The sequence below is a fragment of the Crinia signifera genome, chromosome 7 (genome assembly GCF_055691185.1).
Source record: "Crinia signifera chromosome 7, ASM5569118v1, whole genome shotgun sequence".
Classification (NCBI taxonomy): Eukaryota; Metazoa; Chordata; class Amphibia; order Anura; family Myobatrachidae; genus Crinia; species Crinia signifera.
The window spans coordinates 172,615,099-172,632,600 of NC_139223.1; the positions used below are offsets into that span (position 1 = coordinate 172,615,099).

A 17,502-nucleotide genomic window follows, 5' to 3' on the forward strand; every position below is an offset into this window, starting at 1 on the left:
GTTCTGCCAGCTGTAACTCCGAGATACACTACGCAGGGGACGCAACCTCACATACAGTACCACCGCCTGGTATCCGCACCCCGTCTAGTAGTGACAAAGATGTGAGAACAGGAGGGTAGCGGTGTTCTGCCAGCTGTAACTCCGAGATACACTATGCAGGGGGCGCAACCTCACATACAGTACCACCGCCTGGTATCCGCACCCCTTCTAGTAGTGACAAAGATGTGAGAACAGGAGGGTAGCGGTGTTCTGCCAGCTGTAACTCCGAGATACACTATGCAGGGGGCACAACCTCACATACAGTACCACCGCCTGGTATCCGCACCCCTTCTAGTAGTGACAAAGATGTGAGAACAGGAGGGTAGCGGTGTTCTGCCAGCTGTAACTCCGAGATACACTACGCAGGGGACGCAACCTCACATACAGTACCACCGCCTGGTATCCGCACCCCGTCTAGTAGTGACAAAGATGTGAGAACAGGAGGGTAGCGGTGTTCTGCCAGCTGTAACTCCGAGATACACTATGCAGGGGGCGCAACCTCACATACAGTACCACCGCCTGGTATCCGCACCCCTTCTAGTAGTGACAAAGATGTGAGAACAGGAGGGTAGCGGTGTTCTGCCAGCTGTAACTCCGAGATACACTATGCAGGGGACGCAACCTCACATACAGTACCACCGCCTGGTATCCACACCCTGTCTAGTAGTGACAAAGATGTGAGAACAGGAGGGTAGCGGTGTTCTGCCAGCTGTAACTCCGAGATACACTATGCAGGGGGCACAACCTCACATACAGTACCACCGCCTGATATCCGCACCCCGTCTAGTAGTGACAGAGATGTGAGAACAGGAGGGTAGCAGTGTTCTGCCAGCTGTAACTCCGAGATACACTATGCAGGGGGCACAACCTCACATACAGTACCACCGCCTGGTATCCACACCCCGTCTAGTAGTGACAGAGATGTGAGAACAGGAGGGTAGCAGTGTTCTGCCAGCTGTAACTCCGAGATACACTATGCAGGGGGCACAACCTCACATACAGTACCACCGCCTGGTATCCGCACCCTGTCTAGTAGTGACAAAGATGTGAGAACAGGAGGGTAGCAGTGTTCTGCCAGCTGTAACTCCGAGATACACTATGCAGGGGGCGCAACCTCACATACAGTACCACCGCCTGGTATCCGCACCCCGTCTAGTAGTGACAAAGATGTGAGAAGAGGAGGGTAGCGGTGTTCTGCCAGCTGTAACTCCGAGATACACTATGCAGGGGACGCAACCTCACATACAGTACCACCGCCTGGTATCCGCACCCTGTCTAATAGTGACAAAGATGTGAGAACAGGAGGGTAGCAGTGTTCTGCCAGCTGTAACTCTGAGATACACTATGCAGGGGGCGCAACCTCACATACAGTACCACCGCCTGGTATCCGCACCCTGTCTAATAGTGGCCCATTGGCACCTACCAGTTCTTAGCAGTTGCTTTTACATAAACTGCCCAAACCAGTCCTTTCAGATCTCCCAGCACAGTCCACATTCCCCAGACCACCTAAAGTAGCTGGTGCACAGGTGTAGTCATTAGTGTCACATTTCCCAGACCACCCAGCTCAGTGATTTTCAACCTATTTACCTTGAGGCACACTAAATAAGAACTTAAAATTGCCAAGTCACACCATGAGATCCCCACAGGGCAAAACACATTGGCCCCCACAGGAAAAAAAACAAACCTATTGGGCCCCATATAAAAAAACAATCACACTGGTAACAAAAATAAAATACACTGGCCCTTTACATAAAAATATGAGACCAGTAAATAACAATTGAACTGGTGGTGGATGTAAACTGGTTTGGGCATCTGTAGACCTTGGGGCACACGTGAGAACAGCCATGGCACACTAGCGTACAGTGGATGAGAAACACTGACCTAGCTGGTGCACAGGTGCAGTCATTACTACATCCCTCTGCACATGGTGCAATTAATTTTCTATTCAATATGGATTGGATCGCACGGCACAGTGAGTGTACCCATTTGGTTTTGACTGTATAGTACAGATCTCTACTATATAGTCTTGCCTGCACAGTCTATTTTTGATATAGACTGAACGGGAGCGCGTATCAAATCGTGATCGAATGCGGCTGAAAACCAGTAGATTTCAATTCGATTTCGTACTGTCTACTGTGTGTTAACTGTCAGATTTTCAAACCCGTGCTGCATTCTTTCCTAACCGACACATTTTTCAGAAACACTGGTGGCCTGGAAAAATGACCTGTTGGTGGTTCCCGAGGACCAGTTTGGCCACCCCTGCTCTAGTATAACAAGGCACCCACATGTAACATTACCATCGATGTCTAATGTTTTATGCATTGCTTTTATGGTTCCGGATGAAAAAAGTCCACAGTGTCTAGATAGACAATCGATAGATCGACACAGTTAAAAGGTCAACATGCACTAGTCGACTGGATACCATTTCTTTATAGTGCTTAAAGTGCTTCGAAAATTGCTTTCAGTTAGAGTTCCTAAATGGATCCTGCGACTAATGTCCTTTTATCAGTGGTCTTCAAGGCTTCTGCTCCAAGGCTGCCAGTCCCCAGGGATTCAGTCTGCTAATATCTCTACAGCACCTGAAGGTAAAGGAGCTGGAACAGATCCCAAGGTCCAACGTTCCCTGGCCCAAGCCTCACCCTGACCACCAAAGCTCAGGCCTTATACACAGAGAACCTCTCAGGCAGGGAATACGCTCTATGACCACTGGGTGACAACTCTCCATGTGCGTCCGGTCGCCTGCCAGAGGAGAGCGGTTAGTTGCCACCGATGGGCTCCGCTGATCAGATTACCTGGGAGATCGCGATTCCCAACATAGAAATGTTTTCAATGGTGAGGCCGGATTTCCCATTGTTATGATCTTGTAATAAATAAAGTATGTGGCAAACCTTTTGTGCTGATCACAGTGAGATGAGGACTTCATCTGTCTGTAACCACCTGGGAACTGATCCTACAAAGTGCCGCTTAGATCCACTGCGTTGCACTTCAGCAGGTAGCGCTGTTTGTTTGCTCACGGTTCTCTCAGCCAATCAGCGGCCGCCCATTCATTTCTATATTTTTTTTTTATTAACCTGTCGTCTGGTTCTTGGCGTCCCCTGCATCAGGTGCAATACATCGCAGGTGCTAAAAAGCACCCCTGATGTGCTGCTGATTTATCTTATGTGCAGCACTGATGATCTTCAGCTCCGAACCGCATGGGACGGTGCATCGGATGTCCTACACGTGTGATTTGGGACGATTTCACCTGATTTCTCATCCTGAGCTGCCGGAATCGGCCCAAATCGCATAGTGTATAGGGGCCTTTAGATTTGGGTGGGGTGTGTTCAAACTGAAATCTAAACTGCAGTATAAGAATAACGCAGTCAGGTTTTTCCCTGCACGGAATCAAAATAACTCGCCCAAATATAACTCTCTCTGCACATGTTACATCTTCCCCAACTGCAGTGCAGCATGGTTTCATCCTTATGCAAAAACTGCAGCCTTGCTAAGGTCTGAATTAGGCCCTATGTACTAATCTTTGGAGTGGGATAAAGTGGTCCTAGATAAATGCCAGTCAACAGCTTTTAACTCTCATTTTTCAAGCCCAGCCTGTGACATGGCAGTTAGGAGCTGATTGGCTGGTACTTCTCCGTCCAGTGTATCTCTAAGGCTTAGTACATAGATCCATGTTTGATACCAGCTCCATCTGTCGGACGAAGGCTCCGTTCCGTAACCCCTGCAGCTGGTCAGTACCCAGTGGCGGTTATAGAACTGCATAGTTCTGTTTCTGCTACATCAATCTGTGCCCATATTCATGTCATGCCCACGGTACAGTTATTGTGTTATTGCCCCAGTCCTTGCAGCATTCTCTGCTGGTATAAATAGTAACAAGGTGATCCGAAGGCGAGTCAGGCCGCATGGCGCGTTCCTTACGCTTTACTGCACAAGAGGGGAGACATGTAAAATGCATTTGGCAAGGCGCGACTGCCGCTTAACTCCTCCGAAGCTGGAATATACCGGATATAATATAGGCACCTGGAAGGGGGAGAGTGGATCCGCGTCAGCAGGTTGCCGACATTGTGAGATAATTAAGTTGGAGGTGACAGTTTACTGCAAGGAGCCGTCAGGCAGATGTCACATTTCTTCTTTTTATTTGCTAATGGCTCTGTGTGGAGTAACTCCGACTTCCAGAAGGGCGACCTCAATACTTATCTCCTGAGAGTAACCCTTGCAGAACCAAGGCATGCGCACAGTGCTGCGGAGAGGCGTTATTCTGAGGAATGTTTGATTTATAAGCAGGACTGGTGGGAAGGGTATCGTAGTTACAGATTTCCACGGCTGTTATATTAGCCACGGGATCACATTTATGGGCCACGTCTGTGTCTGCAGCCACCGCTGTTATCAGCCAGGTGATCACATTTATGGGCCACGTCTGTGTCTGCAGCGACCGCTGTTATTAGCCGCGTTATCACATTTATGGGCCACGTCTGTGTCTGCGGCGACCACTGTTATTAGTCGTGTAATCATATGTATGGGCCACGTCTGTCTGCAACGACCGCTGTTATTAGCCACGTGGTCACATTTATGGGCCACGTCTGTGTCTGTGGCGACCGCTGTTATTAGTCGTGTAATCACATTTATGGGCCACGTCTGTCTGCAGCGACCGCTGTTATTAGCCACGTGATCACATTTATGGGCCACATCTGTGTCTGCAGCGACCGCTGTTATTAGTTACGTGATCACATTTATGGGCCACGTCTGTGTCTGCGGCGACCGCTGTTATTAGTCACGTGATCACATTTATGGGCCACGTCTGTGTGTGCAGCGACCGCTGTTATTAGTCACGTGATCACATTTATGGGCCACGTCTGTGTCTGTGGCGACCACTGTTATTAGTCGTGTAATCACATTTATGGGCCACGTCTGTCTGCAACGACCGCTGTTATTAGCCGCGTGGTCACATTTATGGGCCACGTCTGTGTCTGTGGCGACCACTGTTATTAGTCGTGTAATCACATTTATGGGCCACGTCTGTCAGCAACGACCACTGTTATTAGCCACGTGATCACATTTATGGGCCACGTCTGTGTCTGCAGCGACGGCCGTTATTAGCCACGTGACCACATTTATGGGCCACGTCTGTGTCAGCAGCGACCGGTGTTATTAGTCACGTGATCACTTTTATGGGCCACGTCTGTGTCTGCAGCGACCGCTGTTATTAGTCACGTGATCATGTTTATGGGCCACGTCTGTGTCTGCAGCGACCGCTGTTATTAGCCACGTTATCACATTTATGGGCCACGTCTGTGTCAGCAGCGACCGGTGTTATTAGTCACGTGATCACTTTTATGGGCCACGTCTGTGTCTGCAGCGACCTCTGTTATTAGTCACGTGATCATGTTTATGGGCCCCGTCTGTGTCTGCAGCGACCGCTGTTATTAGCCACGTTATCACATTTATGGGCCACGTCTGTGTCAGCAGCGACCGGTGTTATTAGTCACGTGATCACTTTTATGGGCCACGTCTGTGTCTGCAGCGACCGCTGTTATTAGCCACGTGACCACATCTGTGTCTGCAGCGACCGCTATTATTAGCCACGTGCTGCTGCTGATGACGGATTGGACATTACTCATAGGTATACTGTAATGCTGCCGGTTGAAGCGTGACGCACCTGGAACATATGTATAGAAGGGATCACACCTGAGTAACGTAATACTGTATCAGCCACAATGAATGAATCATTTCTGATTACTAATAGAGTATAAATATCCGTATTCCTGCCATGCAGAGCGCAGCGGAGCACAGCAGAGCGTGCTCTGCGAGTTCTTGTTTGTAGCACAGGTAAATGTATGGAGCTTGGAGAAGTGGGATCTGTCCACATCAATAACATTGGGGTTTATTCTAGTTAATTCTTTCTGACAAAATCCTTCTTAGATGGACAAAACCATGTGCACTGCAGGTGGGGCAGATGTAACTTGTGCAGAGAGAATTAGATTTGGGTGGGGTTTTTCTTTAAAGTGAGATCTATATTGCAGTGTAAAATAAAGCAGTCAGTATTTTCCCTGCACAGAAACAAAATAACTCACCCAAATCTAATTCTATCTGCACATGTTACATCTGCCCCCCTGCAGTGCACATGGTTTTGTCCATCTAAGAAGGATTTTGTCAGAAAGAATGAACTAGAATAAACCCCATTATGTGCAAGGTGATAATGCTCCAGCCAATCAGCTCAAAGATGTAAATGAACAGGTAAGAGCTGATTGGCTGGAGCATTATCACCTTGCACATAATGTTGTTGATGGGGACAGATCCCACTTCTCCAAGCTCCATACATTTACCCCATAGTCATCTAGAACAACCAGAACCAGCATCTGTTACAATGAAGTTTAGGTTAAAACAAAATAATTTGGTTGTTTTTCCCATTGGGGACAGGACCAGCGCTGGTGTTTGCTAAGGTCGGCATTGGAATAATTATGGGAACACATAGTCTAAGCTTTTTTTTTTCGAAACGGTGTAGTTGGCGGCCTACATTATGTCACCCCAAGTTTTAGCTTTAAAACACTGCTTAGGTTTCCAAAAGCCCAAAGTAGTTCTCCGAGAACCTGCGATGTCCGGACGTGTTGCCAGATAAACATCGGGTGGCGGCGCCAGCTGTCGCAGTTACACCTCTCTACAACTTATAACAGTTTTCCGCCACTGAAAAAAACGTTATCTGAGCAATAGTGCGAGATCATTAATTCGGGACATGTTCCCATTCTGCGCCAACCAAACGTTGGAAGTGTGAAATTCTACAGCCGCGCTCCAGTCTGGACGGTGTAATGAAAGCCTGCCGGCTACGTCCTTGTTTCCCTATGTAATGCCTCTTGTGACTTCCAAAAAACACGGGCGACGGGAGATTGGAAAAATGCGACAATCCGCCGTTGACTGATGGGGACCTTTACTCAGACTTCTTTTCTGCGATGGCCAAATGGGCATTTCCGGCTTGCGGGCGTTTCTTTATACACAATGCATGCCTATTTCAGTTGTGTGCGGGTAACATTGAGAGTTCTGCTGGTTTATTATACTTTGTTTTTTTATTACATTATTTTGAAACCCATACAGAACCGACATTGGACCTTATTCTTGTCCACGCGCAACGCTGCGAATTAGACATCAAATGATTTCTCCAGCGTTCGCAGATCTGAGACACCGCTACGCTCCATCGATAGATTAGATTACCTTGGCGCGTGCACAGTCTACCGATAAATTCTCAGCTGTGTGACCATCGGCATTGCGAAATACCCATGTCACATTTACAGTAACCTGATGGCCCACATACGGCGGATGAGACCATTTATTTGTGTCCAAATATTTTTATTTTATTTTATCAAAAGAACATCAAAGGGACTTTTGGAGTGTGGGCGGGTCCATGTGATGTCATGACATTACGCGGTAGTTGCACATCGCTCCTCTGGGAATGTTTTGGAAGCCTAGATATGTTTATGGGGCCCCTAGGAAACTCCTGGGCCCTAGGCAGGCGCCTAGGTTGCTTTGTGGAAGATCCATCTCTGGGTAGAATAGCACCTTTTACATTTTGTATCCACTCGGTGTGTACTAAAGACGCCGGGCCTAGATTGTTAAACTTTATATGGGTCAACAGGGCATAGGACGAAACCTGAAAAAGGTTCACGTTCTCATAGGGTCAAAAGGTTGATATAAAAAAAGGCCCCCATTGAATTTTTTTAGGGGTTTTGGTGTCTGACATAGTAGTTTGTTAGCATTTGAACAATGTCAACATCATAACCGTCGACATCACAATTGTTGAAATTGTTATTGTTGATCTAATGACTGCCTCTGAGTCTGGTTATTATTCCGATCCTGTATTTGGGACCTGCCGTACGGGTGCAGCTAGTGCTCTCTCTGCCAGCCCAGACGTTCCCTCTGCCCGTGTCATTCACACCGTGTGGGGAGCCGATTGAGCCTTTCACAGCTGTGATGTCACCTTTCCCTAAGAGCCTTTTTACGCGTCTCTGAAAGGAGCGATCTGAGAAGTCGTTCTGTCACACCGTGTTATTATCTGTCAGCCAGCGATGCCCCCGCGCTCAGCGCTCCACCTGGCTGAGCAGCCTCCGAATGCATCTCTCAGCCGGGAACGCTGAGCAGGGAAATGTAGCAGCCACATACAGGTCATGATCACTGATACAGACTCTCGAATCCTTTGTGATCTGCATCTGGATTTGGATTCCCCCCCCTGTACAGTAGGCAGTAATAACCAAGAGATTGGAGATCATTGAACACTATTGTAAGAGGAGTATAGGAACAGTGGTGTATTGATAATGGTGCAGGGTATGTACTACACACAGGCCTAGGAGTCCTCGGGAGCGCCACACTTTGCACCAAGCCCCTTTATGTGTCCGTGTGCTGGCTTCCTTTATGGTGATGCTGTCTCTCCAGTGCCTTGGTTCTCTTCTTTGCATCAATCCTCTTTCCAGATATATCACTGGGAAGAGATGGTGCCCATGGGAACTGGTGCCCCCTGGGCACGGAACGCCCCTATATACTCTGGATATTAGGCCTTAAGATGCTGTTATTGGGCTGCAGAGACGGTGCAGGTCTGAGGAATAGAGCCCAAAATGTACTCTTGGGAAATCAGATACTTTGGGGCAGATGTATCACGCCTGGTGAAGTGATAAAGTTGAAGGTGATAACGAGGCAGCCAGTCTGCTCCTTATTGTCTAGTTACAGGATGGGTTTGAAAAGTAGACAGTTAGGAGCTTATCAGCTGCTGCATTATCACCTTCACCATTATCACAACTTTATCACTTCACAAAGCTTGATACGTCTGCCTCATTCTCTTGTTCCAACACATTCCACAGTGCTGTCCGTACCAGAAGCTTGAAGTATAAATTCACTACTTCTCAAAAACTGGCTATAGGTTCCTGGCCTGTGTGCACGGAGCAAACCCACACAATACATGTACAGTATAATGCCTTCCATTTGGTGCCATAACATACAACAGCTGAACCTTTCCATCCTTGCACTTGTGAAATTCCAGCCCGCTGGCTTGGTATGTAGAGGTAAGGGCTGTGCTGCAGATGGCAAATTCCGAGCCTCCCTCATGAAATGTTGCACAGATCGCAGAAGACAGGAAAGAAACAGTCTTAGATGAAGTTTTGTTTTTTTGAGTCATGTAATTTATTTTCTATGCTGCATTCTGTGTATAATACAAATTAGTGCCGTGGAGCTATAATTCACAGGTATGTTTGTCCTGATTCCCAGCCAATGTTCATGGTGTTACTGTGTATACACAGGTGAGTGCTTTAAATGCCCCCCAGCTTTGATAATGTTGGCATGTACCCCTCAGAGGATTGCCAGGGAAGGGTTAATAACAGCAGCAGCTCCTGGGTCACTCTTGCCTGTGCTAAGAGTGGGATGTCCTTATTCCTCTGACAGTGCCAGCCAGCGTTTCCTTATATAGATGAGAACGGGTTACTGTAGCAAGCGATTTCTGTGCCCTGGAGGAAGTGAGATGTTCTGTCAATGCCGCTAGCTCCTCGTTCTGCTGACCCCCCCCCCCCCCCCCTGTTCATTCTCACAACGCTCAATCTGTGCTTATTATCTGCCACAGATGGTTCCGCATTGCGTTTGCGCAAATGTCTGCGTCTGTTCTTCAGTATACAGAACCGTCTCCCGGGAACGTCTTGGGACGGGACTGAGCCCTTGGATAATGTATTCTTGACTGAAGTGGCCCTATTTATAGGCGTCCTCGTACACCTATCCTGCATAGCACTACTTAGACCAGGAATGGGGAACCTTGGCCCTCCAGCTGTTGTTGAACTACACATCCCAGCATGCCCTGCAACAGTATTAGCATGGCCAAATAGCAAATCTTTAGCAGGGCATGCTGGGATGTGTAGTTCAACTACAGCCGGAGGGCTAAAGGTTTCCCATGCCTGACTTAGCCAGTGCCGCTGGTTGCGATTCCCGGTCTTTTGTGCTTTGCCCTAAATGTAGCCTCTTATTCACATTGTGGTCACATAATATCCTGGGCACTATTACTGTTCTTTGAGTCGTAGACTCGAAACGCGTCAGTGGCTTTGAATTGTAAATATAGAATGGGACGTTATTCAGATTTGAACTAGGGAACAGGATATTATCTCTTTGTTCTAATGGTATTGTCTGCACACTGCGATCAGATGGTCACACTCAGTTGTGCGAGCCCTCTCCTCTCTGTAGAGTGGTAGACACTACGCATCCAGAAATATGGAACCTGCTGTGTTCCCCGCTTACAATTTCATATTGCGCATGCACTGGTCTTCGTAAACATGGTGCCCACCATGCCCCGTTGACAAATCTCTAATGCTTATGTGCAGATCACCTGCAAAATGGCCGTCATGCCGTTTTCCAAGTGGTTTCTTCTGCAGCACCACTGATGCGAGACTCCTTGGAGGTAAGTAATTACATGAGTGGTGTGGGCCCATTACAGATACTCCTGTGCACCTCTGCCAGCCCCAGAAAAGTCCAGGGACTGTATAATGAAATGTGTAATTATGGGGGATGCGGTCATTTGGTCTACTGCATTATGGTCGACAGTCATTAGGTCGAATCCATTAGGTCGACATGCTAAAAGGTCGACATGACTCTAGGTCGACATGGGAAAAGGTCGACATGATTCTAGTTCGAAAGGTCATTAGTTCGACAGGTCATTAGTTCGACAAGGTCATTAGTTCGACATTGTCTATGTCGACATTCACAAGGTCGACATGGAGTTTTTCACTGTTTTTTGAGCCAACATGTGCCGACAGGCGGTATTTCATGCCCTACCATCCACTAGGGCGTGGTGGGAGAATAAAATAGTGTGCCGAGCGTAGCGAGGCACCGTGCCCGACGCATCGCGAGCGCAGCGAGCGATGCGAGGGGATGCAGTGCACTTTAAACTGTGTCCATGTCGACTGTGTTGACATTCAGGTAAAAAAACAGTGAAAAACCCCATGTCGACCTTGTGAATGTCGACATAGACAATGTCGAACTAATGACCTTGTCGAACTAATGACCTGTCGAACTAATGACCTTTCGACCTAGAATCATGTCGACCTTTTCCCATGTCGACCTAGAGTCATGTCGACCTTTTAGCATGTCGACCTAATGGATTCGACCTAATGACTTTCGACCATAATGCAATAGACCAAATGATCCCAACCCAATTATGGTGCTATGATGTGAATCCAGTTTGTGCCGTGACCGTGATTAAAGACTGTTCCAGCTGCAAATCTCACGAGGTTATGGAGACTATGGGTGAGATTTAATAGGATGAGAGATTCAGAATGTGAGAGATTTGGTGAGAAATCTCCAGTTTTTTTAAAGCGGCGATCATTTACACTGCAAGATCAAACTGGTTTTGCAGTGTAAATGATTGCCGCTTTAAAAAAACTGGAGATTTCTCACCAAGGGCCAAATGTAATAGGGTGAGAGTTTCAGAAAGTGAGAGATTTTGGGAGAGTTTTCCCATGTTTTTTAAAGCAGCAATCAATTACACTGCAAAACCAGCTTGATTTTGCCATGTAGTTGATTGCTGCTTTAAAAAACATGGGAAAACTCTCCCAAAATCTCTCACTTTGGGCCTTATTTTGGTTCACTCTTTCTGACAAAATCCTTCTTAGATGGACAAAACCATGTGCACTGCAGGAGGGCAGATGTAAAATGTGCAGAGAAAATTAGATTTGAGTGAGTTATTTTGTTTCTGTGAAGGGTAAATACTGACTGCTTTATTTTTACACTGCAATATAGATCTCACTTTGAAGTAAAACCCCACCCAAATCTAATTATATCTGCACAAGTTACATCTGCCCCACCTGCAGTGCACATGGTTTTGCCCATCTAAGAAGGATTTTGTCACAAAGAGTGAACTAAAATAAGGCCCTTTCTGAAACTCTCACCCTATTACATTTGGCCCCAAATCTCTCACTTTCTGAATCTCTCATTCTATTAAATCTCACCCTAGAAACCTACATTTAGATGTATTATTTCTAGTGTATAGATAATATAGCCAGATCAATAATGAAATACGCCGGAACATCTCCGTCTCCTCAATTAGGCCCACTTACCCCCAATCTGTTGCTCCACCCCCCTACTTTGTCCTTTGTCCTCAATCCTCTATGTCGTTCTACCCTACGCTCTGTATGCCCCATTGTGCCTCCCCCTCTCCATCCTCCCCCCAATACTTACCACAATAACGGCGAATGGTCATCTCCTGGGCTAGGTCTGTCCTGTGTCTCTTGCTCTTGCCCCACACTCCATATCCCACTACGCTTTCAGTGCGATCCAGGGCCCCCGTGTTTATTACAAATTGACAGGGCAGAAAAACATTCACTATCTGGGTAACTATGGGTGAAAATATACCAGTAGTTTTGCAAAGGAAGCCGTTTTATGCAACAGAAACTATGCATTCTAGAAGGTAGACTTCAGTCGGTTTGGAAAGCGGCAAAACGCTCATTCTGACTCCAGCAAAGCGCAGCCGGCAAACGAGAAATATTTTAAAGAAATAAATATTCAAATGGTTAATACTGTTACAGGCGCGTAACATATGGCGACCGCATTTCCAGCAGTACAAGGCAACGGAATGAAATACTGTATGAAAGTATTGTAAATAATCAGGGGAAAAGAGAGGATTTAAATTGTTAAAACTAGAAATGACTGAAAATGAATTATAGAGACGCCAGGAATGTTGTGAAATATGTAAAAGGGAAATCCGTTTAGCAGAGATTAAATGCCGGGACAGCTGATAGGCGATTCTGCCTCAGACTAGTGAATATACAATAATATATATATATATAGAGAGAGAGAGGCAGCCAGGGACATTGTGCCGATAATAGAAATGATCTTGCCGGTGCCATCTGCGCTGGTGGTGCTCCTCGCTAGCAGTGTCTCCTGCTGGCCCAGCACGCTCCCTCCTGTCAGCAACATTAAGGGGGGTAGTCGTTTTTATTTTGCTCGACAGCGCATATTGCCAGACGGGATCCAATGTCCCGCCTGCCGAATGGCGAAAAGGGGGCGTGCCCGCATAAACGGCCTTGGATTGTCTAGATTTGCCCGTGATCGCGGCAATTCATGGCCGTAATCGACCAAACAGGCCAATCTGCCTCTTCAATGCTTTCGGGCAAGACAGTATTCAATAGGCGCCCGATGCTATTTCCCCCGTGGGAAATAGCGGGGATTGAACTGCACAATATTTCGATTTTGTTTTTCCGACTTTATCTGTAGCAGCAAAAACATTATCCAGTTATGAATTCTAGTGTTTATTCTAGCACCCGCCGCCTTTGAAAACCCCATGCAGTTTCTCTTCCCTGCCTGGGGTGTCGCTGTCTGCTGTAGTTCTTCTAGCACAGTGTGGTCTGTATATCAGCACTGATATGCAAACCAGACCTGTGCTAGAAACACCACAGCAGACAGCGACACCCCAGGCAGGGAAGAGGAACTGCATGGGTTTTCAAAGTTGGCGGGTGCTAGAATGAACACTAATTTCACCAATGACCTGCGAGGACCAAAGAGGTGAGGAGCAGCATAAGGCTTCTATTCTATAGGATTGCGTCACCAGGATATTGTTAATTTGAAATACGTTTGACAGATATTCTAGTGTTCATTCTAGCACCCTGCATCTTTCAAAACTCGTACACTTCCCCTTCCCTGCCTGGGGTGTTGCTTCTAGCACAGTGTGGCACACCAGACCTGATTGCCTGTTCTTTACCTCCCCCTGCAGCATGCCAGACCCCACATTTGCCATCACAGGCCTTTGTACTGTCACAATGGAAACACATTTCCCTTTCCTTCTATTCAGGTTAGACAGAGTAATAGATTTTTACTGGTGTCAGGACCACCGCGCCGTTCCTGGAGCTGACGGCTGACGCGCACAGCCGGGATAATGCTGTCTGTTGCTATAGGCGTTCTCCCTCGTTATAAGCTGCAATATAAGGGCTGCAAGTATTGATTATTCACTATGGTATTGTCAGGAAAACAGTCTGCCTAGGTAAATGCTGAGCGGTATGGGGACCCATGCTGTAGGAAGTACGCTCCGCTGTTTAGGACACGGTGACCTAAGCTGGCTGCTAACTGCGTTCTTCTAAACATAATATTGCTAATATCAAATATGTTCTAGTGTCAGAAAGCAGGTTGTACCAATAACAATAATCCTAGACATAAGCAAATGACATTCTTTTTTTTTTAAACTCTTTATTTTTACAGTGGCATAGAACACAGCGTGAGAAATCAGATAACTGAACAGTGCTATTCTGTACAGTATGAAGCAAATGGATTATGTCAAATGATGCACATAAAAAAAAAAAACTGTCCTATCTACCACTGTTGTCTTTTTTTTTTTTTTTTACTACATTAGTAAACAAACAGTAATTCGGTGCTAATTGGATATTTAAGAGGGGAAAAGGACAGAGGAAGAAGAGAGGTAGGACGAAACAGAAAGGGGAAGGTGGAGGGAGGGGGGGGGGGAGTCCGCTAACCTAGCTCGAATCGGTAACCCAGTAATGAGCAAGGACCACACTCTACCATGGAGTTGCCTCTGACAATTTCGACAATTTCCCTAAATTGTCGTGTAACAGCTCAGTCATATACTCCAATGGATGCAGCAAACCACACTTTGTTGATTACAGAATAATGCTGCTTTCACATTGCAAAGCTGCTTTCATCCTGCTTTTGTAAACGTTTCTTAAAACGGGTCTAAAGTCAGTTACACCCCTTTCACATTGCATGTTGTAACTGGTATATTACCATTTCAATACCGTTTTTGTACCATTCAACCCATTTCACCCATAGAAAACAGTGGATGTCATTTTAAATGGACATTTCTGGGACTCAGGCTCACGTATGAAATTTTTACAGCATAAAAAGAAGGGGGTGGGTAAAACTAAAACTAAAAGGTAAAATAAATAAGTAGAAATAAATAAGGTAAAAAAAAAGTCTCCTCTCTGCACAGAGGATAAGGACAATGGGTCCACCATAAGATGGCCGACAGTCATTAGGTCGAAACTGTTGGGTCGACAGGTGTCTAGGTCAACATGGCAGAAGGTCGACATGAGTCTAGGTCAACAAGGGACAAGGTCAACAGCTGTCTAGGTCGAAACATGCGTTAGGTCGACATGGGGCTTTTCACTGTTTTCTGAGCCGACATGTGCCGACAGACAGTATTTCATGCCCTACCATCCACCAGGGCGTGGTGGGAGAATAAAAAACACTATGCCCAAAGCATGGCAAGTGCAGCGAGCCATTTGAGGGGACACGGTGCACTTAAGAGTCCGTTTCGACTGTGTTGACATTCAGGTAAAAAAAAACCTGTGAAAAAACCCACGTCGACCTTGTCCCCTGTCGACCTAGACTCATGTCGACCTTCTGCCATGTTGACCTAGACACCTGTCGACCTTCCAGCATGTCGACCCAACATTGTCGACCTAAGGACTGTTGACCAAATGATCCCAATACCTGCACAGTATGCATTGGGTTAAAAAAGTCTCCTCTCTCTGCTCTTTACTTCCTGCCTGTGCCTGGTGAGATCACAAGGGAGATAGCAGCCTATCACCCTCTGTGACCTGCTCATAACTTGTAAATACCGTTTCAGAGCCATTCACACTGGATTGGCTCTGAAACGGGTAGGACCCTGCTTTTAACACGTTATGAATTACAGGTATTCTAAAAATATAAAAATCACTCTGGACCTTTCACACTACAGCTAGAAACCCCTTAAAAATCAGCAATTTACCGTGTTTTAGCTGTAATGTGAAAGGGGTATGAGTGGAGGGGGCAGCAATTTGTTTCCAGTTTGATGCAATCATCAGTCTGGCTGAGTTAAGTATCTGGCCACATAACTTGCTTTAAGGGGTTTATTTTCCCTCCCACAGGTCTGCAAAGTAGGGCTATCTGGGGGCATTTGGGAGTCGGGGAATCAAGCATCTTGCCCAGAAGAGAGAAAATTTTGTCCCAATAGGAGCTAATCTGGGGGCAATCCCACCACATGTGTACGAACGTGCCCTGTGATCCACAGTTCCGCCAGCACTGACTGGAGCTAGAATGGAAAATATGGTGTATTACCGTGGGAACCTTGTACCACCTAGTGTAGACTTTATAGGCATTTTCCTTAAAATTCGAGTTAATTGAGGATTTTGCTACTAGTGTTTTTATTTCTGCCCAGTCTTCCTCCTCTAGAGTAACATTCAGATCTTTTTCCCATGCTAATTCAAATGGTTCTTTAGCCGGGGGTTTGTCCGCCAAAAGGGAGTATAACATTGATATTGCTCCTCTGCGTTCTGGGTTGTACATACAATACCATACAAAGGGGAGCGGGGATCTGGGTTTAGTTGATTTGTAGAGGGAGTTTACAAAGCTGGATATCTGGAGGTAATCAAAATATCTGAGACGCTGGTTATCATATTTTTCACAAAGTGCTGCATAGTTTTGAGTGGCAAATTCCCCTGAAATGTGTGAAAATCGGGTGACACCTACCGAAATCCAAGGTTGAGAATATGGTGACATACATCCTAAAGGGGAACATCTGGGTGTCGCCAAAGAGGGGAGAGTGGGGAAGGGTATGGCGCCGCCAGTTGAAGTTTCCTATTTATAGTCCCATGTTTTTAACACCGAGTGGACACAAGGGGTATCTTGTTACCGAGGCTGGTCTCAATTTCGACGGTAGCCAGGGGAGGAAGCAAACCGAGTGATAGTCGATTAAATCGCTCTCCAGAGACACCCAATTCTTGCCCCCGCCTGCGTATGCCATGCTACAACATGGCTTAGTTGTGTGGCCTGGTAGTAGCGTTCAAATATGGGGAGACCAAACCCCCCCGTTTGTCGAGGACTTTGCTATGCAGGTTCTATTTAGTCTAGGGGATTTGTTCGACCAAATTTGCAGCATAAAGATTGAATGGATCAGAGGAAGGAAGTTTGAAATAAATAGAGCAACCCGGGTAAAATGTTAATTTTAACCGAATTTTTTCGGCCTGTCCTGGAAATGCACAAGGGGGTCCAAGTCATTAGATCCTTCTTAATGGAGCTTAAAAAAGGTGCATAGTTAGCTTTAAATAATTGCTCATAATGTTTTGTTATATGAATTCCCAGGTACTTAATAGATTGGGGGCGCCAAATGTAGTTTTTAAATTAAATTCTAGTAATTCCGTGTTTGAGTTGGGTAGGTGAAAAGCTAATGCTTCTGATTTTTAGTTATTTACTTTGTGACAGATTGCCGTAGAGTATAAATTCAGATTGCAAATTCGGAAGTGTGGTCAGTGGGGAGGACAACGATAGTAGAACATCGTCTGCAAAAAGCGATATTTTGTACTGGGAACCCCGGACATTAATCCCCTGTATATCCTGGTTTCTCCTGATGTGAGCCGCCAGGGGTTCAATACTGAGGGCATACAGTAAAGGGGACAAAGGGCATCCTTGTCTGGTGCCGTTTCCCAGGTTAAAGGGTTGGGAAGTGACTCCGTTAGTGGAGACCACTGCTTT

At 46.3% G+C, this 17,502-nt stretch overlaps 1 protein-coding gene across 2 annotated transcripts in view; it reads left to right on the top strand.

Moving 5' to 3' along the window:
• PLCL1 (phospholipase C like 1 (inactive)) overlaps positions 1–17,502 on the top strand; it is a 157,474-nt gene that overhangs the window by 62,423 nt on the left and 77,549 nt on the right. Inside the window, exon 1 of one of the 2 annotated variants that reach the window (XM_083154393.1) lies at positions 10,415–10,447. The exons of the other annotated variant lie outside the window; for it this stretch is intronic. Coding sequence (XP_083010519.1) covers positions 10,430–10,447 — 18 coding nt within the window. The 5' untranslated portion in view covers positions 10,415–10,429. Of the gene's footprint in view, positions 1–10,414; positions 10,448–17,502 lie in introns of those variants that run through there. 2 annotated transcript variants of the gene reach the window in all.